Below are 23,425 nucleotides of genomic sequence, written 5' to 3'. Positions count from 1 at the left end.
AGCGTTCGGACCTAAGAGGAGGGAGGGAAGTGTCCCAGAGAGTCCGCTCCATGACGGGAACGGTTCTTCAATTAACGGAGCAAATATTGAAGCGCGATAGAAAAATAAAAATACTGCGGAGCGCGGCGTTGGCAGCAGCGATCGGGGAGGCGCGAAGACCATAGGACGTCGCCATTACAGGATAGTAAAATAAATATAATCGCCAGCAACAGCGTTGGCAGCAGCGGCAACGGCGGGAAAGCGCGGGAGGCGCCATCTTAACTTGGCGGGGAATAAGGAAAAGCACGGGAGGCGCCATTTTGATCCATCAGGGACGAAGGCAAAGCGCGGGAGGCGCCATCTTAGATTTTCAAGATGCCAAAGACTGACGATATCACTGCCTTCGATAATGCAATAGAAGACTGGACCACGTATGTGGAAAGAGTCGAGGTATATTGCGAGGCAAACGAAATAGCCGGAGAAAAAGGCATCGGTATTGCTAAATTTAATGGGCGCAAGAACGTACGGCCTATTGCGGGACCTGATTACTCCAGCCAAACCGAAGGCGAAGAGTTTTAACGAAATTGTTGCTATCCTACAGGAACACCTAAATCCTACACCGCTGCTGATAGCAGAAAGATTTAAATTCCACAGGAGAAATCAGCATAAAAATGAGAGAAATGCTGATTACCTTACGGAACTACGCAACCTATCAAAGCACTGCCAGTTCGGAGCAGGACTGGCAGATACCTTACGGGACAAATTTGTCTGTGGACTCCTGAGTGAAGGAACCCAGAAGAGGTTACTCTCAGAGAAAGAGCTGACGCTAGATAAGGCTTTCAGCGTGGCAGTATCGTACGAAGCAGCAGCAAGGGGAGCTGCGGAAATACAACAAAAGCCACAGGAATACGGCACCCACGAAATGACACGGGGATTTGCAAAATGTTATCGCTGCGGCAGAACAAACCATGACCAGAAGGACTGCTGGTCCAAGGACAAAATATGCAGGCAATGCGGAAAGATGGGACACATTGCACGAGTTTGCAGGTCTGGGAAGAAGACCAACGACAACAAAAAGACTACTAAGGAACCGGACAAGAAAGTACAAAAGATGACGGGTAGTAGTTCCGAAGACCAGATGAGCGGTAGTGAATCCGGGAACAAGAGACTAAGCTGTCTCAAACTTCACAACGTAATCGCAAAAGAGGATCACCGAACCATTTGGGTCACCCTCACGATAGCAGGGTCCCAAGTCAAAATGGAATTGGATACAGGATCAGCTCTAACCGTCATGAATCGACGAGGCTACGAGCAGCTATTCTCACACATACCCTTGAGAGAGACATCCATTGTCTTGAGGACGTATACGGGGCAAAAAGTATACCCCAGAGGAAAAATAAGGGTGCCTGTCGAATACAACGGCAAGAAAATACGGAAATTGTATCTCTACATTCTGCAAGATGGTGGACCACCGTTATTGGGATGTGAATGGATCAGAAAGATAAGTTTAGACTGGCACTCCATTTAGGCACTGACAGTGGCTGGTAAAAAGGATGACGACGTCACTCCTGGACGATTGTCAACAATCTTAGCTGACGCCAAAGAGGTATTTCAACAAGAACTGGGCACACTTAAAGGCGTAACCGCCTCGATAAAAATAGAGAATGCAATTCCCAAGTTTTTCAAAGCAAGACCGGTACCATATGCAATTCGCCCAGCCGTCGAGGCAGAGCTGGAGAATCTGGAGAAGGCAGGCGTGTTATCTAAGGTAGACTGGAGCGAGTGGGCGACACCCATCGTTCCTGTCATGAAGAAAACGCTAAACAATAGGTCTGAGGAGCCAAGGAAGGTTCGCATCTGTGGGGGCTTCAAGGTGACGGTGAACCCAGTCCTTCACAGTACAATATCCTCTTCCAAGGATAGAAGATATCTTCGCCTCACTATCTGGAGGGAAGCGTTTTACAAAAATTGACCTAGCACAAGCATATTTGCAGATGGAGGTTGAAGAATCCTCTAGGAAGTATCTCACGATAAACACTCACAAAGGTCTTTACCAGTATAATCGACTGGTATTCGGAGTAGCATCAGCTCTGGCGATATGGCAAAGAGCGATGGGACAAGTCCTGCAAGGGATTCCGGGGACTCAGTGTTGCTTGGACGACATCCTAGTGACAGGTGAAGATGACAGTGAACACCTTGCCAACCTAGAGCAGGTGCTCACTAGACTCCGTGAACATGGGCTACGAGCCAATCGCCCCAAGTGCGAGTTTTTTAAGAAACAGATATCGTATTGTGGCCACGTGATTGATGAAGAGGGGTTGCATAAGTCCCCTGACAAAATTGAAGCGGTAGTTAAGGCTCCAGCGCCTGAAAATGTGTCGCAACTGAGGTCATTCCTCGGATTGGTGAATTACTACCATAAGTTTTTGCCGAATTTGTCCACAATTCTGCATCTACTGAACGCCCTACTACGAACGGGAGTAGCATGGAAATGGAGCGATGAATGTAAGCGGGCCTTTCAGAAGAGTAAGGACCTAATCACTTCAAGAGAAGTATTGGCTCACTACAACCCATCACTACCGATAAGGCTGGCGTGTGATGCGTCTCCCTACGGCATTGGGGCGGTACTGTCACATAAATTCCTTGATGGTTCAGAGAGGCCGATAGCTTTTGCGTCACGCTCGTTATCTTCAGTCGAGCGTAACTACGCCCAGATTGACAGAGAGGCCCTCAGCCTGGTGTGGGGGGTGAAGAAGTTCAATCACTACCTGCACGGTCAGAAATTTACTCTACTAACTGATCATCAACCTCTCGTCTCCATTTTCAACCCACAGAAGGGCGTACCGATAAGGACGGCACAACGGCTACAGAGGTGGTCCCTTTTCCTAGGGGCACACCAATATGACATCGAGTACAAAGGAACTAAACAGCATGGGAATGCTGATGGATTGTCGCGCCTACCGTTGCCGACGGTGGAAGAAGAACTGGCAGTGGATCCAGTGGAGTTATTCCACTCGACTATAGTGGAATGTCTCCCTGTGACGAATGCAAACATAGAAAAGGAAACACGAAATGACCCGACACTCTCCTGGGTCTATGATTTAACGGTGAAGGGATGGCCAGCACATGGCGAACCACTGCTGCCAGCATTCTCGCCGAGAAGAGAACAGCTGTCAGTGTGCAGAGGAACCTTGATGTGTGGATCCAGAATAGTAATTCCACCCAAATTGAAGGATAGAGTGCTCGATGAGCTTCATGAGGGTCATCTGGGAGGGGTAAAAATTAAGAACTTAGCCACAGCGTTTGTGTGGTGGCCGGGAATCGATAGAGAAATCGAAGAGATGACCAAGAGCTGTACAGGATGCCAGAAGGTCCAAAACGCCCCACCACAAGCTCCTCTACATCCATGGGAGTGGCCCTCATCTCCATGGCAAAGGGTGCACATTGATTTTGCTGGTCCCTTTATGGACTCGATGTTTTTAATTGCGGTGGATGCACATTCAAAGTGGCCAGAGGTAATAAAAATGTCCTCAACCACCACAGAAAAAACTATCACAGTCTTACGAACCATATTCGCCAGGAATGGGCTGCCTGAACAGATTTGCTCTGACAATGGACCACAGTTTGTGTCTGAAAAGTTCCGGAGGTTCTTAAAGAACAATGGTGTTAAGCATTACACATCCGCCCCATATCATCCAGCCACTAATGGATTGGCCGAGAGGTTTGTTCAAACATTCAAGAAGGCTATCAAGGCAATGTGTAATGAAGATATACCCCTACAACACAAGGTGGATAACTTCTTGTATGCCTACCGGAATGCGACACATGCGGTTACCAACCAAACTCCAGCCATGATGTTCTTCAATCGAAGACTACGATGCCGCTTGGATTTGGTTAAGCCAAACATCAGAAGAGATGTGGAGAACAGGCAGTTTCAGAATATGAATGAAAGGCCGACCATGAGTTTTAAGATAGGTCAACCAGTTTTGGCCCGGGACTACCGCACAGAGAAATGTAAGAAGTCACACAACACCAGGTTATAGTCCAACAGCTTTATTTGAAATCACAAGCTTTCGGAGCGCTGCTCCTTCTTCAGGTGAAGTGGAGAAATGCATAAAGACACAGCTTATATAGTCAGAGAATCATGTCAGATGTTTACAGGTAACCTTTCCAACTGCCATTTATCACACCTCGGCAGAGAGATAATCACAGCAGTCAAAGGTGTGAATGGTGTCCAAACAGGTCAGTCAGGGAAACATTACATCAAAGAACAATGAGGTGGGGTCACAAGGGGTCAAATATTGCAGATGCTGGGGTCTGTATGAAAAACAAAAAAAGACAAAAAACATTTTTTTGGGGGCTGGAAATCACAGCAGGTCCGGCCGCATCTGTGTAGAGAGAACAAGCCAATGTCGACTCGAGTCTGGATGACCCTGCGTCAGGTGGGGTTACATGTAGCGTGACATGAACCCAAGATCTCGGTTGAGGCCGTCCTCATGGGTGCGGAACTTGGCTATCAGTTTCTGCTCGACGATTTTGCGTTGTCGTGTGTCTCGAAGGCCGCCTTGGAGAATGCTTACCCGAAGATCGGAGGCTGAATGTCCTTGACTGCTGAAGTGTTCCCCGACTGGGAGGGAACACTCCTGCCTGGTGATTGTTGCGTGGTGTCCGTTCATCCGTTGTCGCAGTGTCTGCATGGTCTCGCCGATGTACCATGCTCCGGGGCATCCTTTCCTGCAACGTATGAGGTAGACAACGTTGGCCGAGTCACATGAGTATGTACCATGTACCTGGTGGGTGGTGTCCTCACGTGTGATGATGGTATCTGTGTTGATGATCTGGCATGTCTTGCAGAGGTTGCTGTGGCAGGGTTGTGTGGTGTCGTGGTCGCTGTTCTCCTGAAAGCTGGGTAATTTGCTGCGAACGATGGTCTGTTTGAGGTTAGGCGGCTGTTTGAAAGCGAGTAGTGGAGGCGTGGGGATGGCCTTAGCGAGGTGTTCGTCGTCATCGATGATATGTTGAAGGCTGCGAAGAACATGGCGTAGTTTCTCCGCTCCGGGGAAGTACTGGACGACGAAGGGTACTCTGTTGGTTGTGTCCCGTGTTTGTCTTCCGAGGAGGTCTATGCGATTTTTCGCTGTGGCCCGTCGGAACTGTCGATCGACGAGTCGAGCGTCATATCCCGTTCTTACAAGGGCGTCTTTCAGTGTCTGTAGGTGTCCATCGCGTTCCTCCTCGTCTGAGCAGATCCTGTGTATTCGCAGGGCTTGTCCATAGGGGATGGCTTCTTTAATGTGGTTAGGGTGGAAGCTGGAGAAGTGAAGCATCGTGAGGTTGTCCGTGGGCTTGCGGTAGAGTGAAGTGCTGAGGTGTCCGTCTTTGATGGAGATTCGTGTGTCCAGGAATGAGACCGATTCTGAGGAGTAGTCCATGGTGAGTTTGATGGTGGGATGGAACTTGTTGATGTTATCGTGTAGTCTTTTCAGTGATTCTTCGCCGTGGGTCCATAGGAAGAAAATGTCGTCGATGTATCTGGTGTATAGCGTTGGTTGGAGATCCTGTGCAGCGAAGAAGTCTTGCTCGAACTTGTGCATGAAGATGTTTGCGTATTGGGGTGCGAATTTGGTCCCCATGGCTGTTCCGTGTGTTTGGGTAAAGAACTGGTTGTCGAAGGTGAAGACATTGTGGTCAAGGATGAAGCGGATGAGTTGTAGGATGGCGTCTGGAGATTGGCTGTTGTTGGTGTTGAGTACTGAGGCTGTCGCAGCGATGCCGTCATCGTGGGGGATACTGGTGTAGTGCCGAGACGTCCATCGTGGCGAGGAGTGTTCCTGGTTCAACTGGTCCGTGAGTGCAGAGTTTCTGTAAGAAGTCTGTAGTGTCGCGACAGAAGCTGGGGGTTCCCTGTACGATGGGTTTCAGGATGCCCTCGACATATCCAGAGAGGTTCTCACACAGGGTTCCGTTGCCTGATGCGATAGGACGTCCAGGTGTGTTGGCTTTGTGTATCTTTGGGAGGCAGTAGAAGTCTCCCACGCGGGGAGTACGTGGGATGAGAGCATGTAGGATGCTTTGAAGGTCTGGATCGAAGGTTTTGATCAGTCTGTTGAGTTGGCGGGTGTGTTCTTTGGTCGGATCTGCGGGTAACTGTCTGTAGTGTTCCTGGTTGTCCAGTTGTCGGTATACTTCTTTGCAATAGTCCGTTCTGTTCTGTATGACGATGGCACCTCCTTTGTCTGCTGGTTTGATGACGATGTTGCGGTTGGTCTTGAGAGCGTGGATGGCGTTGCGTTGTGCTCGGGTGACATTCTGGACTGTCTTGTGAGTGCGGCTGATGAATCTGGCGTTGATGCATCTCCTGACAGCTTGAGCATACATGTCAAGCTTAGGGCAGCGACCCTCCGGAGGGGTCCAATTTGACTCTTTCTTCTTCGGTTGCTGCACTGCGGATCCCTCTGTCTGCTGTTCCGGATCATTGTCTCATTGGGTTCGCTGCTGACATCTTGGGATTTGTGGAAGAATTCCCGGAGCCTCATTCTCCTGATGAATTCCTCTGTGTCTGCCGCGAGACCGATGGGGTCCATTTTGGTGGTGGGGCAGAAATTGAGCCCTCGGCTGAGAACTTCAATTTCGTCTGGTTGAAGGGTTTGATGACGATGTTGCGGTTGGTCTTGAGGGATAAATATTGGTCAGGACACAGGGGAGAACTCACCTGCTCTTCTTTGAAATAGTGCCATGGGATCTTTTACGTCCACCTAGGGTGGGGGAGGAAGCAGTTGGGCCTCGGTTTTAGCGTCATCCAAAAGATGGAACGTCCAACAGAGCAGCACTCCCTCAGTACTGCACAGAAGTATCAGCCTAGATACTTCGTGCTCAAGTCTCTGGAGTGGGACTTGAACTTTACTGACTCCAAGGCGAGAGTGCTACCACTGAGCCATGACGAACACAGTTATCTCAATCTATCTTTGGATAGTTGAAATCTGTCAATATTACCCTTTTCTTGCATTTCTCTCTCAACGGTCTACAAATCTCCTCCTCTATCTCACCTCTACCATTCGCTGGCATGTGATACACAGAATTTTACCAGAGGAGGGATGCCAAATTATGTTCTCCAGTTGTAATAAAGTCTATTGTTGCAACAAGATTGGCTTGGTGTTCTTGCCTCGACAAGGTCAGAGCCATTATTTACTCCACAATTTCCATAGAATTTTGAAGGCGAAAGGAAATTCACACAGGAACTTGCTGTTCCAAAAGATTGATAGCGTCTGTGATGCAGGTCCATGGAACACGATTATGAAAATCTCCCAGTGAAGTGTTTTTACTAATACATCCATGGCCTCTGGGGATATAGTCTACTTGTTAACAGCTGGGAGTTAATTCAAAAACTCAGCAACTATACTGTCCACTTCAACTAAATGCCAGACTGAAAATATCAGGTGGTCATCCCAGCACCTATAAGCAATTTGGAGGTGGCAATTGTAAATAATCATGGAAAAAGTCACTCCCTATTGACTAAAGATTACTTTTAAGCTAGATTCAAGAAACTTGACGAATCTGCTGTGAGAAAACCTACAGGACTTCCACGTGGACTTTGGAAACTATAAATGTAGTCCACGCTAGCTTATACTGAGCCCATACCACAAGTTCTAAATTATTGCCATCAGCATATCCGACAGAGAACAAAAAAATCCATTAGCACCAATATTTAGGAGGAACCATCAAGATATTGGCTACCTCATCATTCAATTGGTCAAAAAAGACACTCAACAGTTTGGTACTGACAGTGTGAATCAAAGGGCATCCTCTGAGTCCCAAGTAAACTAATTCAGGTCTTGCTGGTGTCTCTGCACTATGAAAAACTGGACTCCAATTAAATACTGAGCAACTGATTAGCATCAGGTGACTTATTTTCATGCAGAAGCGAACTTTTTTTTTAAAAACTCACAAGGACATATTGGGAACGTTGTTGACACTCAGGTAGATAAGGTTCCTAGCCCACGCAACTTTCAAGAAAGACCTATTGCAGACATTTTTCCAGAGCTCACTGGACTCAGGCCAAATCTCAGAAGACTGGAAAATAGCAACTGTGACTTCCACCTTCAAAACAAAAAGGCAAAGCTTTACCTCCACTGTTGGGAAAGTGTTAGGCTACTACACAAGGTCCAACAGGAATGTATTAAAATAAGAGTGGGAAATGGTTGGTTGGTAGACAACAACTGAGTAGTAGTGCATGGGCAGGTATCTGGTTGGCAGCCAGTTACCAGTGGAGTGACAAAGTTGTGTTGGGCCTTCAAATCATTTGGAGGAAGGAATTGCATCCAGTGTCAAATTTGCAGACAATTCCAATGCAAAAAATTCAAAAGGATCTTGACAAGTTTTAATGCAGGGAGATGCAAGGTTATAAGATTTAGGCAGAGGGGAGGCTGATGTGTATTATGTGCTGAATGGGAACGTACTTGAGGTATCGGAACAGGAAAAAGATCTTGGGGTTTTAGTGGGCAGGTCACTAAAACCAATCAGCACAATGTTCCCAGGCTGCTAAAAAAGCTACCAGAATGTTGGGATGCATAGCAAGGGGTGTATCAAAAATCCAGAGATCATTTTAAAGCTGCATTGGGACCTGGGGAGACTACAGCTGCAGTCCTGCATGCAATTATGGTCTCCCTATTTCAAAAAGGATATTCAATTATTGATGGGGATAGAGAGAAGGGCTGCACAGTTGATCCCAAAACTTAAGGGAATGATGTACAATGAAATGCAGAAGGAACCTTTTTGTTTTAAATATAAACTAAAAGGGTGGCAGGCACGTGGAACAGATTACGGGGACTGGTGATGGAGCAAGAAATCTTAATGGGTTTCATAAAAAACTAGGCAGGTTCTTGTCAAAAATGGGATTCCAGGATATTAGAAATGCAACAAAGGAATACTGTGGATAGTTAGGCCAGATGGACCAACGGTCTTCCCTTGCCTGAAACTGTTACTATGTAAACTAGGTTGCTCACAATGAATTTAGAAATTTGTGATTTTGCTCAGTGTCATGCTGTGTATGCTTATTATTAAATACCCACCTAAAATGTTAATGAAGAGTTCATAGAACTCAAACGTCAACAATGGCTCCTTTGGTTTTTGAAAGTAATCTGCTATTGTCTTGAACACATCTCTTTCAAACCCTGGGTACATGGGTCGGTTCAATTCACTTCCATTTGGCCCTAAGAGAAAAAAATATACAAAAACCAATTTAATGGCAACACATATGGGTTGGACCAGCACAAAACCATACAACTTACTAAGATGTTTGTGCTGAAGTGAGGACCAGCAGAGCGATTACCTTAGAAGAAACTTGGGCTCCAAAAGAGGGGTGGCGGTGCAACTTGGGGCAGCAGTGGAAAGCCCACTGAAAACCCTTTTGGAGGAAGAGGGCCTAGCAGTGGCCACCCCTCTCTCTCCCCTGCTCCCATATATGGTCATGAAGTGGTCACAGCTCATGGAGAGGCTTCAGGTTAAAAATCTAAAAGAATCTTCGAGCCACTTCTGCCTCCTTTAATAATATCCCATTCTCTTGCCACTGCACCACTGCCAATGGTGCTGGGAACATTTTTAATGAGACCCAACCCAGGAAACTGTGCAACTGGAGGTACATACTTCTGTTGTTGTTTCTTTGTGTTTTTTTTATATATTTGTTTACAGCCAGTATTTATTGCTCATCCATAATTGCCCTCGATAAGGTGGTGGTGAGCCTTCTTATACTGCTGCAGTCCATATGGTGAAGATACTCCCAGTGTTGTTAGGTAGGGAGTTGCAGGATTTTGACAGTGACAATGAAGGAATGGCGATATACTTCTAAGTCAGGCTGGTGTGTGAGTTGGAGGGGAACTTGAAGGTGATGGTGCTCCTATGCTTTTGCTGCCCTTGTCCTTCTAGGCGGTAGAGGTTGTGGGTTTGGGGGATGCTGTCGAAGAAGCCTTGGCGAGTTGCTGCCTTTCATCTTGTAGATGGTACACACTGCAGCCACGGTTTGCTGGTGGTGGAGGGAGTGAATGTTTAAGGAGGTGGATGGAGGAACCAATCAAGGGGGCAGCTTTGTCCTGGATGGTGTTGAGCTTCTCGAGTGTTGTTGGAGCTGCACTCATCCAGACAAGTGGAGAGAATTCTATCACACTCCTGACTCGTGCCTTGTAGATGGTGGAAAGGGTTTGGGGAGTCAGGAACAATGCTCCCTTTAAGGAGCACGGGTGGTCATGCAGCAAGCTTGACTGTACCACGCAGTAAAAGAAACCATCTGCTCAGGTTCACAGCGGGGGCTTTAATAACACAAAGCAGCAGCGGCCAAGAAAAGTAGCCGATCAAGTAGAGGGGAACAGGGCATCAGCCGTCCGAACTGACAGCCCGTTTCACCCATCATTGCTGAACGTTCTGTGACTAGCATCAACTCTAACCAATAGCTAATGTTGGGGGGGTTGGGGGGAAAAAGAAGATCCTGAGGATCCAACGGATGAGGCAATAGCCGGTGAAAGGGGGCGAGTGGTGGATGGCTTTCCCACCGACAGACAGCCCAGAAAGGAATCCATTCATTGGGGATAAATGGAGACGGTCACAGCCTGAACTATGGGGGCGGGCTATAGAGTTGTATAAATTCAAGTGGTGTGTTTTATGGGGTTGCATTTTAGTGTACTTCCATACCATCACGTCAAGGACTGCTAGCAATGATCAGGTGTAACACAGTTCTGGTCAGTATAGGAGAGATGCTTTCACCCAGTGCCTAAACCGACCTCAATCGGTGGGTCCGCGTCCAGTCAGGCAGCAGCGTGAGACCATCTGCCCCTTCCGTGATAGATGTTGAAGGCGGGTAGATGGAAGGGCCGGGTTGCAGCAGTAGGATGGAGATGTTCATTCAGGCAAATTGGACTGCACAGCCGCAAGAAGCGAAAGTGTAGTTTCCACAGTTAGTGAATACAGCCTGCAGCGCGGTGGGACATTTGCTTTCTCTGCAAAGCTCCACTGTTGCAGCATTTAAGACTTGCCCCCTTACTTCTGCATTGATTTTAAAGCAGCATTAAAAAAAAAAAAAAAAATTTATAAAGGCTTGTATTGGAAAGTTTAATGTGCACAGAACCTGCATTAAAACACTACAGGAATAAATCCTCGACCAAACACAAAACCATGGTGAATACCCTTTGGTTTAATGGTAGTGGCTAACTCTTAAAATGCATTGCATGCTGCGAAATAAAACAAGAGCAGAGTGCAGGTGTAAATGGAATGATTCTATGAAGAGGCAATAGTTTCATTTGGAAAGCTTAGCATGTCTTCTGCTTACACTCAAAGGTTAGTTAAATTGCACCACCCACTCTCTCTCCAAAATTCATGAATATTGTTGCTGTCCTCGTTTCATTTTATCGTTAGCGCTGGCTTTCAAATAAAGCAATACTTTGTTATGCTGCTCGAGTGTTGCATTTCACAGACAAGGAAAAGAAAAAAGCCAATACAATTAAGGGTTTGCCCATCACAAATTATTGCCTTTCTCCACAAGTTTGTCACCCATGAAAAATAAAAAATGCCATATCCAATTGTTTTTATTTAGTAAACCGCTGGAAAGAGAAGGAAAAAAAAAACGCTTGAGAATTGAGAGCAAAGTAAGCGGTGCACGGATAGTCAATATCAACATCATGTTCTGGTTAATCTTCCTTTTGATTCTCGAGTCCAATTGGCACCGGATGTAAATACATATTTCAAAGTAGATGCAATAATCAAGTCTAGAATTGGTGATGTGTTTCAATGGTCCTCCAATGCAAGCAATGTGGAATTGTAAATTGCCTCACCTTCCCCAGGAGAAAAGAATATCGGACGGGCCGCGGGGGGGGGGGCGGAGAAAAGAATATCAGACGGGCCGCTGTATTGTTGGGTTCACTCTCCCGGTACCTCCTTCACACTGCCTGGCTCGGCCTGCAATCTCCTACCCAGGAGGGAACTCTGATCCTCTGACCTGCTCAGCGCAAGTCGTGCGCCACTCTGGTCATGTCGTGCGCACGACTTACGCTGAATGAAAAAACTTTCGGTTTTTAGAGGTTTTCGGAAGTTCGGATAAAGGATAGTCTACTTGTATAAACAGGTTTCTCCGGGAGGGTAAGTCTCCAGAAGTTACACATAAAAAGCAGGCATAAGGCCTGCTTTTTACAAGGTAAGTGGTGAATTAATTAAAATTAAAACATTTTCCCCCCCCACAGGTTTATTATTTTTAAATACTTTAAAGAAAGGCAAGTTTATTTTTAGCCCCGCTAGAAAATAAAAAATTCTCAAATTTAAATCGTTTAAAATAGTTTTCATGTAATTTATATAGTTTTTGAAAATTGTGATTTTTAAAAATTTATTTGAAGATTGTGATGTTTTGGGGGCCGTAGTATTTCTAAGTTTTGACAGCTCTTCCTGTCAAACTTATGAATGGGCATTTCCCTGCTCCGATTGGCTCCCCATGGCCCACGTGATCCTAGGGGACGCATCGAACTAACTGCACCCCTGGGATACGCAAGCACTGCGCGCCGGCAGTTGGAGCAGGCCCAGGATCGGAATTCCACGGGGGCCCACAGCTCAACGTCCGGCGCGCAAGGTAAGTGCAGGTCGGGGGCTTGCACCGACCCGAATTTCCGGGCCATTTAAGTTTATATGATACAAGTCTGGTGTTACAACTTTACTTTTCACTTATTGTGTAAGTTTGTGTGTAGTTTAGAGAAAATAATTTTAAAAAAATTAAAATGTAATAATTTGCCTTAATGCAATTCTTAACATTCCCCAACTCCCCCTCCCAGCATCCTGAGTCTAGAACCCCTGCAACACCCAAACCTGCCTTCAACCTGGCTTTGGGCTTGATAAAAGATATCAGACAGAATCATATAGCACAGGAGGCCATTCAACCCATCGTGCCTGTGCTGGCTCTTTGGTAGCTATCCAATTAGTCCCTAGCCCCTATTCTTTCCCCATAACCTTGTAAATCTTTCCTTTTCAAATATTGATCCAATTCCCTTTTGAAAAACTTATTGAATCTGCTTCTGTGCCTTTGAGGCAGTGCATTCCAGAACTCATTGCATAAAAAAAACTCATCTCGCCTCTGGTTCTTTTGCCAATCACCTTAAATTTGTATCCTGGTTACCTACCCTCCTGCCAGTGGAAAGTTTCTCCTTATTTACTTGATCAAAACTCAAAATTTGAAACACCTCTATTAACCAAGCTTCTTTAATCTCTCCAGGTAACTGATGAAACATTCTAGTAAATCTCCTCTGCACCCTCTCCAAGGCCTCAAGATATTAGAACCTGACCTGGATTGCTTGGTGTGAAGAGGGGAGTCAGGAGAAAGATGAAGTGACGCTATCAAGTAATTAACTCTTCAAGACTTCAAAAAAGTAGTTGTGCAATGAACAAAAATAATGAAAGATCGGAATTTTCTGCTGCTGCTGTTGTTGGGTAGGGCATTGTTGCTGTTGTTAACTGCCAGGGACAAAAAAACTCAGAAGAATTTGTCACCTGCCCAGTACAAATAGAAATTAGAGGGAACATTGGTCAGGTGAGTCACTTGCCACCAAATACCCAGCCTCTGACTTGCTCTTCTTGCCACAGTATGTGTGGCTGGGCCAGTTAAGTTTCTGGTCAATGGTGACTCCAGGATGATGTTGTTGGGAGATTCAGCAATGGTAATGCTGTTGAATGTCAAGGATTGGTGGTTAGACTCTCGTTGGAAATAGTCATTGTATGGCACACATGTTACTTGCCACCCATCAGCCCAAGCCTGAATGTTGTCCAGGTCTTGCCGCATGCAGGCACATACTAGTTCATTATCTGAGGAATTGCAAATGGAACTGAACACTGTGCTGCAATCAGCAGCGAACATCCCCACTTCTAACCTTGGAGGGAAGGTCATTGATGAAGCAGCTGAAGATGGTTGGGCCGAGGGCACTGCCCGGAGGAGCTCCTGCAGCAATATCCTGGGGCTGAGATGATTGGCCTCCAACAACCACCTTCCTTTGTGCTAGGTATGACTTAGCCAGTGGAGAGTTTCCCCCCAACCCCTGATTTCATGGACTTCAGTTTTACTAGGGCTCCTTGATGCCACACTGTCAAATGCTGCTTTGATGTCAAGGGCAGTCACTCTCACGTCACCTCTGGAATTCAGCTCTTTTGTTCATGTTTGGACCAAGGCTGTAATGAAGTCTGGAACAGAGTGGTCCTGCCAGAACCCAAAATGAGTGAGCACCAATGAGCAGGTTATTGGTGACTAAGTGCCACTTCATAGCACTGTCAATGACACCTTCCATCACGTCGCTGATGGAGAGTAGACTGATGGTGATAATTGGCTGGATTGGATTTGTCCTGCTTTGTGGACAGGAGATTCCTGGGCAATTTGCCACATTGTCGGATAGATGCCAGTGTTGAATTTGTACTGGAACAGCTTGGCTAGAGGCACGGCTAGTTCTGGAGCACAAGTCTTTAGCACGATAGCCAGGATGTTGTCAGGGCCCATAGCCTTTGTTGTATCCAGTGTGCTCAGCCGTTTCTTGATATCATGTGCAGTAAATCGAATTGGCTGAAGACTGGCTTCTGTGATGACTGACTTAGGAGGACCCCACCATCACTTGGCACTTCTGGCTGAAAATGGTTGCGAACGCTTCAGCCTTTTCTTTGTATTGGTTTGGTACAACTGAGTGGCTTGCTAGGCCATTTCAGAGTCTGCTGTGGATCTGGAGTCACAATGCAAGAATGGCAGATTTCCTTCCCGAAAAAGGACATTAGTGAACCAGATGGATTTTTACAACAATCCGGTAGTTTCATGGTCACCATTATGGATACTAGCTTTTTATTCCATATTTATTTAATTAACTGAATTTAAATTCCAGCTGCTATAGTGGGATTTGAACTTGTGTCTCTGGATCATTTGTCCAGGCCTCTGGATTACTAGTACAGTAACAACCACTATGCTACCATTCCCATTGATCTAGAAAGAGTCAAAAAATATTTGGTGCCAATATCTTTATTTTTGTTCTTTGAATGTGCAACAGAGGGTGGGGCAGTAGGTTCAGATAAGCCTTTGTCTAGTTCAGACTTGACGGGGTTGGGGCAGGAGAGGCGGTGGTGGCGGCAGGGTGTAGTGGGTGGAGTAAAAGCAGCAAAGCGGCAAGTGGAAGGTCTATCCGGCATAACTGGGATCTGGCCCATTTTCCAGCGCTTCCCGGCATAACTGCTACTTACACCCTCTCCAGCCTCAGCTTCCAATGTTAAATAAACCACGATATATAAAAATCACTAGTATTTTCCATGTCTGCATTAAACAAATCAGGGGCCAAAACTATTTCCACCTTAGAAACACAAACTATTTGAACTAAAAAAATGCCATCAATTTGCTTGAATACAAATCCTGTTCCAGGACTTGATCTATTTATCTTCTCCAACCAAAAGAACTTGTATTTTTTAGCGCCTTTAATGTAGGAAAATGTCCCATGGCTCTACACAGGAGCATAAAAAAAGACAAAAAATGACACCGAGCCACATTAGGAGAAATTAGGGCAGGTGACCAAAAGCTTGGTCGAAGAGGTAGGTTTTAAGGAGCGTCTTAAAATGAGAGAGGTAGCGAGGCGGAGGGGTTTAGGCAGGGAATTCCAGAGCCTAAGGCCTAGGCAACAGAAAGCACGGCCACCAATGGTTGAACGATTATAATCAGGGATGCTGAAGAAGCCAGAATTAGAGGAGTTCAGATATCTCGAGGGGGGGGGGGTTGTGGGGCTGAAGGAGATTAGAGATAGGGAGGGGTGCGGCCATGGAGGGATTTGAAAACAAGGATGAGAATTTTGAAATCGAGGCATTGCTTAACCAGGAGCCAATGTAGGTCAGCAAGCACAGGGGTGATGGGTGAACGGGACTTGGTGCGAGTTAGGACATGGGCAGCCAAGTTTTGGATGACCTCAAGTTTATGTAGGGTAGAATGTGGGAGGCCAGCCAGGAGCGTGTTGGAAGAGTCAGGTCTAGAGGTAACAAAGGCATGGATGAGGGTTTCAGCAGCAGATGAGCTGAGGCAAGGGCAGAGACAAGCAAAGTTATGGAAGTGGAAATAGGCGGTCTTAGTTATGCCATGGATGTGTGGTCGGAAGCTCATTTCAGGGTCAAATATGACACCAAGGTTGTGAACAGTGTGGTTCAGCCTCACAGATGTTAGGGAGAGGGATGGAGTCAGTGGCTAGGGAATGGAGTTTGTGGCAAGCAGCAAAAACAATTTCTTCGATCTTCCCAATATTTAATTGGAGAAAATTTCTGCTCATCCAGAACTGGATGTCAGATAAGCAGTCAGACAATTTAGAGACCGTGGAGAGGTTGAGAGAAGTGGTAGTGAGGTAGAGCTGGGTGTTGTCAGTGTACATGTGGAAACTGACACTGTTTTCAGATGATGTTGCCAAGGGGCAACATGTAGATAAGAAATAGGAGGGGGCCAAGGAAAGATCCTCGAGGGACATCAGAGGTAACTATGTGGAAGAAGCCATTGCAGGCGATTCTCTGGCTACGATTAGATAGATAAGAAAGCCCATATTATTCCTCTGCTCCTGTTTAATCAGGATTTTGTTATGCATATATTTATCATTTATGGCCACGATATGGCCTAAATTTTCCACTCTAGTTACACCATTCCAGAGTGCAACCTGAACAAACTGGGGCCAAAGATGTCCCCTGGCTCCCTGCAAGAGTGACAAGGGTATAAATTCATTGAGCTTCTGCAAATGTGGAAAATGCTGGTTTACATGTCTAATTCATCCATGGGAATATCATTTTATACAAAGTCACAACACAGATTATAGACAACTATGTTAATACTTACAGTTTACCAGACACCTCATGGCTGATAGAACCCAGTGTGGAAGCTCTTCTGTTTTTAAAAAAAGGAAGTTAATCAACCATTTTTAGTAAGTAACATTCACCATTAGGATCTATAGATAAAATTTCAAAGAACATTTTTTAAATTTTAAACCCTGCAGGTGTGAATGGTTAAAGGAATTTTACTGTTTACATAGTCTTCAACATTTTATTTCCCCCATGCCACTTTAAAAAAAATCTTTAAATAGCACCATTTGACAAGTATACTCTTGCTTTAAGGAGTCATCTGCAATTTGCACATCCTTCAAGTCTTGGAGTAAAAGCACTTTCAGGTGTAGGACTAAACCACAGATAATCTGGAATTTTGATCTCGTCTTTGCAGGTCTCAGTTGGGCAGCATTACACCTGCTTCAATTAGTCTCATTGAGCCAGGGCAAGGAGGAAAAAGAAAAAAAACCTGATTTGTACTCCTCATTCCTATCTCGCAGCTGTGACTGGAAGAGTGCATGTTTGGATATTCTGCAAGGACCAACTCAGCTATGATTGCCCATACTTCAGATTAACCAAGCTACCACTTGAAAATGACAAACTTAGGCAAGGAACTGGAGGATTGCCAGCACTCATGGAACCCATAGGAAGCATTAGTCACCATCTTCAAGACAGGACTAGAAGTGAGGGGGAAAAAGTAAAAGTCACTTGCAATTAATGTAAGTTGGCAGCTTGCTTTTCTTAAAATCCAAATCTGCTAAGAATTTAACAAATATTCTGCTCATTTTCAATAAAGTTAGTTTTACTTTACTATTTAAACCAAATTCTTAAATTAGAATACATAATATTACAAACCCAATTTATTCTCTAGAATTACTACTCCTTGTTTATTAATGTGGTGAACGTTATAGATGATATGTTTGGGATTGAGTAGTTTAGAATCCAGCACTCCATCCAGAGACTCGAGCCCCAGGATCTTCTGCAAACTGGAAGACAAAACAGGTCAATACAATTTTGCCTATTATTCTACTTGTCCTAGAAGCCAAGTATGTAAACTACATAGCTCACATCATAAATATAGCACAGTAAGCATTTCACAATCAGCCCCCCTTAACAATTTGATCAGTTAACAGGAACAAAAAAAAAGTGTTGCTCACAATGCACCAGATTTCTTTAAAAATATTTCTCAGGATGTGGGCATCACTGACAAGGCCAGCATGTATTGCTCATCCCTAGTTGCCCTGAGAAGGTGGTGGCAGATCTTCTTGAACCACTGCAGTCCAGTGGCTGGAGACAACTTGCTAGTCCACTTCAGAGGGCAGTTAAGTGTCAACCACATTGGTGTGGGACTGGAGTCACACAAGCTACATTTGGTAAAAGCAGTAAGTTTCCTTCCCGAAAAGAACATCAGTGATCCAGGAGGGTTTTTATGACAATCCGACTGCTTTTATTAATACCAGCTACTTTTTTTTTTATTACTAGACTTTGTTTTTAAAACTGAATTCAAACTGCTATGGTGGAATTTGAACTCACATTCGCAATAGTCCAGTCACAACCACTACAACTGATACGCTGTTTGTAAAGACAGCAGCATTATACCATGTAATACACAATATATTATTCTACTGTGAAGGTAGAGCAGTGTCTAAAGTTTGACCAGCTTCAGGATTTTCAAAAAAAGAGAAAATAAATGCAATTGGTTCAGTTCCTGACTGATTTATTTTCAGGCATCCTTAGTAATCCTTCATTGGCAGTTTTTGTAGGCATGTTCCTCATTTTTGATTCCTATGATCCCTAATACTTAATAGTAATTTATTGCTCTTATGACTGCATAATTTCAAGCAATCAGATCAAAAGATGACATAGAAGTTTGCATAATGTGACAAAATGCATGCTAGACAAAAACATTTACAAGTGCTTCTGTTGAAACTTTTTTTTAAACCAGTAGTTGTTTAAAAAATGTCCTGTGCACCATTAATTTAACTATTATTTTTATTCCTAGTTTACATAAAAGTGTTCTACTGTCTTCTGCAAAGTCATCCCATGGTCTTGCTCATGGTTAGTTGGATGAAATGGTGGGTCTAGCAATTCCAATGTGTAGTCGATTATTAATGCCCGGCCTAGCAAGTCACCCAATTGTAAATAAGAAAATTGGACAGCCCAATTGACTCTTTGAAGGCCTCCTTACTAACATCTGCAGGTTTGTGCCAAGTTGGGAGAGCTGTCCCACTGACTAATCAAGCAGCAGCCCAACAGTCATACTTGCAGATCAATGCCAGACTCCAGTCACCATCCCAAAGTACAGCTTGTCCTAGAGGTGGGGGCACAGTGAAATAGTCAGGTGGGAGTAGACCTGGGAGTCTTCAGTAATGATTCTGGACCCCATGAAGTATCATGGCTTCAGGTCAAACAGTCAAGAAAACTTAGTGATCACCATTTACCCACCCTCTCCGTCCAACTGAAATACATGTACTCCACCATGTTGATCATCATTTGGAGGAAGTTGAGAGGTAAGCAATGGTACAGAATGTACTCTGGGTGGGCAGTCTTCAATATACTGCCAATGACCAAGCTGGCTGGGTCATGAAGGAAATAGCCTTCAGACTAGGCCTGCATCAGGTGGTGAAGGAACCAACATGAGGAAGTAACCGACTTGGCCTTGTCCTGACCAACCTACTGGTCATAGCTGTCAACAGCAGTGGAGCCACATGATCATGTCCTTGGGAAGACAGCCAAATCCCCACCTTGAGGAGATTGTATATTGTGGCACTAACATTGTGCCAAGTAGGAGAGATCTAGCATAACATAATAGTCCAAAACGGAGTACCCACATGGCACAATGAGTCATCAGCAGAAACCTAGTGAAGCAATTACACAGGGTTAACTGCATACTGAACAAATGTAGGCTACAGACAGAGCTAAGCAGTCCTCCAAACAACAGATTAGAGCAAAGATCTGTTACCCTACCACATACGGTCAATGGTGGTGGACAACCAGGAACTACTACAGGAGGTGGCTCCATGAGCATTCCCATCCTTAACCATGGTGGAGGCCAGCAAGAGACAAGGCTGAAATGTTTGCAAGTGTCATAGGGTAAACATGGAGGAAATGTTTCCAATTGAGAGCGCGGGGGGGGGGGGTGAAAAGAGATCAAAATGAGGGGTCATAAATATAAGGAGCCAGAACTTGAGTCCCCACGGGTGAGTATGTGCTGGGTACTCACGCGTAGGCCCAATGAAAGTGCATGCACTGCGCATGCGCGGGAAAGGGTTCACAGGTCGAACGCATGCGCCGGAGAGGCAGCGCGTACGCCTGGAACTTCCGTTTTTTCTCCAGGTTTTTCCAGGAGGGTAAGTCTCCAGTAGCTACGCTTATAAAAAGCAGTCGCAAGGCCTGCTTTTAACAAAGTAAGTGGTGAATTAAGTAAAATTAAAACATTTTTTCCCCCACAGGTTTATTATTTTTAAATACTTTAAAGAAAGTTTATTTTTAGCCCCGTTAGAAACTAATTCATTTTTTTCAAAAATTTAAATTGTTTAAAATAGTTATGTAATTTAGTTATTTTAAAAATGTGATTACATTTTTTTTGTTGAAGTTTTGGTTATGTTTTGGGGGCCGAATTGTATTCATAGATTGGACAGGAAGACCTGTCCAATCTATGAATACAGATTCCCTGCTACCATTGGCTCTCCATGGCCCACGTGATCCCAGGGGACGCTTAGAACTAACTGCGCCCCTGGGATACGCAAACACTGCGCGTCGGCAGTTGGAGGAGGCCCAGGATCGGAATCCCACACAGGCCCACAGCACAACGGCCAGCACACTAGGCAAGTGCAGGTCGGAGGCTTGCACCCGCGGGAAGCCTCCAACTCGAATTTCTGGGCCAAGATAGTCACTATTAAATCCAATAGAGAATTTAGGAGAAACTTCACCCAATCAGTGGTAGGAATGTGGAACACTACCACAATGAGTAGTTGAGGCAAATAGCATAAATGCATTTAAGAGGAATCTAGATAAGCATGAGGGAGAAAGGAATAAATGAAAATATTGATGGGGTTAGATGAAGCGGGGTGGGAGGAGGTCGTGTGGCGCATGAACGTCAGCATAGACCAATTGGGCCAAATAGCCTGTTTCTGTGCTGTAGACACGATTTAACTCTATGTAACACTTCATCTGATGTTAAGCAGCGGAGCACACTGGACATAGCAAGCAGTGTCTTACCAACTACTGCAAATAAGTGGAGATTACAGGTAGACTATCCTTTATCCGAAAACCTCGGGACCAGCCGTGTTTCGGTTTTCGGAGAATTTCAGAAGGTGGGTCGGCGGGGGGGGGGGGGGGTTGGGGTCGGCGGGGGTCGGGGCCGGCGGGGGGGTCGTGCGCACGACTTACGCCGACGCTCAGCGTAAGTCGGCGGGGGTCGGGGTCGGCGGGGGTCCGGGCCGGCGGGGGGGTCCGTGGGGGTTGTGCGCACGACTTACCCTTTATCCGAACTTCCAAAACCGGAACCCTCTAAAAACCGAAGGTTTTTTCGTTCAGCGTAAGTCGTGCGCACGACTTACGCTGAACGAAAAAACCTTCGGTTTTTAGAGGGTTTCAGTTTTCGGAAGTTCGGATAAAGGGTAGTCTACCTGTAGTGCAGTCATACACCGAAAATGCCTAATTTTCACTTGACACAAATCCAATCTCGATCAGTGTGCTGGAAAGGTAGTCAATTGGATAACTTGACTCAATTCCTTGGTTGTTATGTTGGCCTTGTAAGGCACAAGAGCTACTGGTCCTACAAGCAAAGGCGCTTTTAGCTTATAACTTATGCTACTCACTATGATGGATACATCTACTATGACACAGCTTAACACTTGCTGCAAATATAGGCAAAATGCTTGCTGGAATTTTTTGAGGATGTAACTGGTAGAATAGATATGGGAGAACCAGTGGATGTGGCGTATTTGGACTTTCAGAATGCTTTTGATAAGGTCCCGCATAAGAGACTAGTGTGCAAAGTTAAAGCACATGGGATTGGGGCTAAGGTACTGACTTGGATAGAGAACTGGTTGGCAGACAGGAAGCAAAGAGTTGAAATAAACAGGTCTTTTTCCAGTGACTAGTGGGGTACTGCAGGGATCGGTACTAGGACCCCAGCTATTCACAATATATATTAATGATCTAGATGAGGGAACTAGATGTAATATCTCCAAGTTTGCAGACAACACAAAGCTGGGTGGGCGGTGTGCTGTGAGGAAGATGCAGAGAAACTCCAGGATGATTTGGACAGGTTGGGCGATTGCGCAGATGCAGTATAATGTGGATAAATGCAAGGTTATCCACTCTGGTGGCAAAAACAGGAAGGCAGATTATTATCTGAACGGCAATAGATTGGGAGAAGGGGGAAGTGCAACGAGACCTGGGTGTCCTTGTGCACCAGTCGCTGAAGGTAAGCATGCAGGTGCAGCAGGCGGTTAAGAAGGCAAATGGTATGTTGGCCTTCATTGCGAGAGGATGCAAGTACAGGAGCAAGGATGTCTTGCTGCAGTTGTACAGGGCCTTGGTGAGACCACACCTTGAGTATTGTGTGCAGTTTTGGTCGCCTTATCTGAGGAAGGATGTTCTTGCCATGGAGGGAGTTCAGCGAAGATTCACCAGACTGATACCTGGGATGGCAGGAATGACGCATGGAGAGAGATTGGGTCGATTAGGCTTATATTCGCTAGAGTTTAGAAGAATTAGAGGGGATCTCATTGAAACTTATAAAATTCTAACAGGACTAGACGCAGGAAGGCTGTTCCCGATGGCGGGGGAGTCCAGAACCAGGAGTCACAATCTAAGGATAAGGGGTAAGCCATTTAGGACTGAGATGAGGAGGAATTTCTTCACCCAGAGAGTGGCAAACCTGTGGAATTCTCCACCACAGAAGACAGTTGAGGCCAATTCATTAAATATATTCAAGAAGGAGTTAGATATATTTCTTAAGGCTAAGGGGATCAAGGGATATGGGGAGAAAGCAGGGACAGGGTACTGAATTTGGATGATCAGCCATGATTGCATTGAATGGTGGAGCAGGCCTGAGGGGCCAAATGGCCTACTCCTGCTCCTATCTTCTATGTTTCTATGGACAAATGACTGTAGGTGATAGGACTCACCTTTGTACCGTTTTCCCCCTACCCCCCCAAACCTTTCGCTACCTCCTCCCAATTCCCTTTGCAACCTGGGATGCAAGTCATCTGGACCAGGTGACTTATCCACTCTAAGCATACCCAGCCTTTCTAGTACATCCTGTCTATCAATTTTCACCCCTTCCATTGCTACCGATATTTTGTCAGCATCCACCTCTTTAGTAAACACCGATACAAAGTACTCATTGAATATTCTAGCCTTGCCCTGCGCCTCCAAGCATACATCACCTCCTTTGTCCCCAATAGCTCCCACCCCGCCTCTTACTACCTGCTTACATGCCGGTAGAAGATTTTGGGGTTCCCTTTTATGTTAACCGCCATTCTACTCGTGCTCTTTGCCAATCTTCTTTTCCTCTTCACTTCCCCGCTAAACTTACTGTATTTGGTCTGGTTCTCCCTTGAAGAATTCACCTGACATTCATCATACACCCTCTTTTGTTTCA

The 23,425-nt window shown here is 45.4% G+C and overlaps 1 protein-coding gene across 1 annotated transcript in view; it reads right to left on the bottom strand.

Moving 5' to 3' along the window:
• The window catches only part of LOC147123362 (DEP domain-containing protein 1B-like), a 57,015-nt gene that overhangs the window by 13,866 nt on the left and 19,724 nt on the right, over window positions 1-23,425 (bottom strand). Inside the window, exons 5-7 of the mRNA XM_085971579.1 lie at window positions 17,665-17,795; window positions 16,826-16,873; window positions 9,048-9,188 (exon numbers count right to left, since the gene is read on the bottom strand). Of these exons, the coding sequence (XP_085827705.1) occupies window positions 9,048-9,188; window positions 16,826-16,873; window positions 17,665-17,795 (320 nt within the window). The remainder of the gene's footprint in view (window positions 1-9,047; window positions 9,189-16,825; window positions 16,874-17,664; window positions 17,796-23,425) is intronic.

This window comes from Somniosus microcephalus, chromosome 2, assembly GCF_052327205.1.
Source record: "Somniosus microcephalus isolate GS21.2 chromosome 2, FLI_Smic_1.0, whole genome shotgun sequence".
Lineage (NCBI taxonomy): Eukaryota > Metazoa > Chordata > Chondrichthyes > Squaliformes > Somniosidae > Somniosus > Somniosus microcephalus.
The sequence above is the reverse complement of the archived record's forward strand: the minus strand, read 5'-3'. Positions and strand labels throughout refer to the sequence as shown.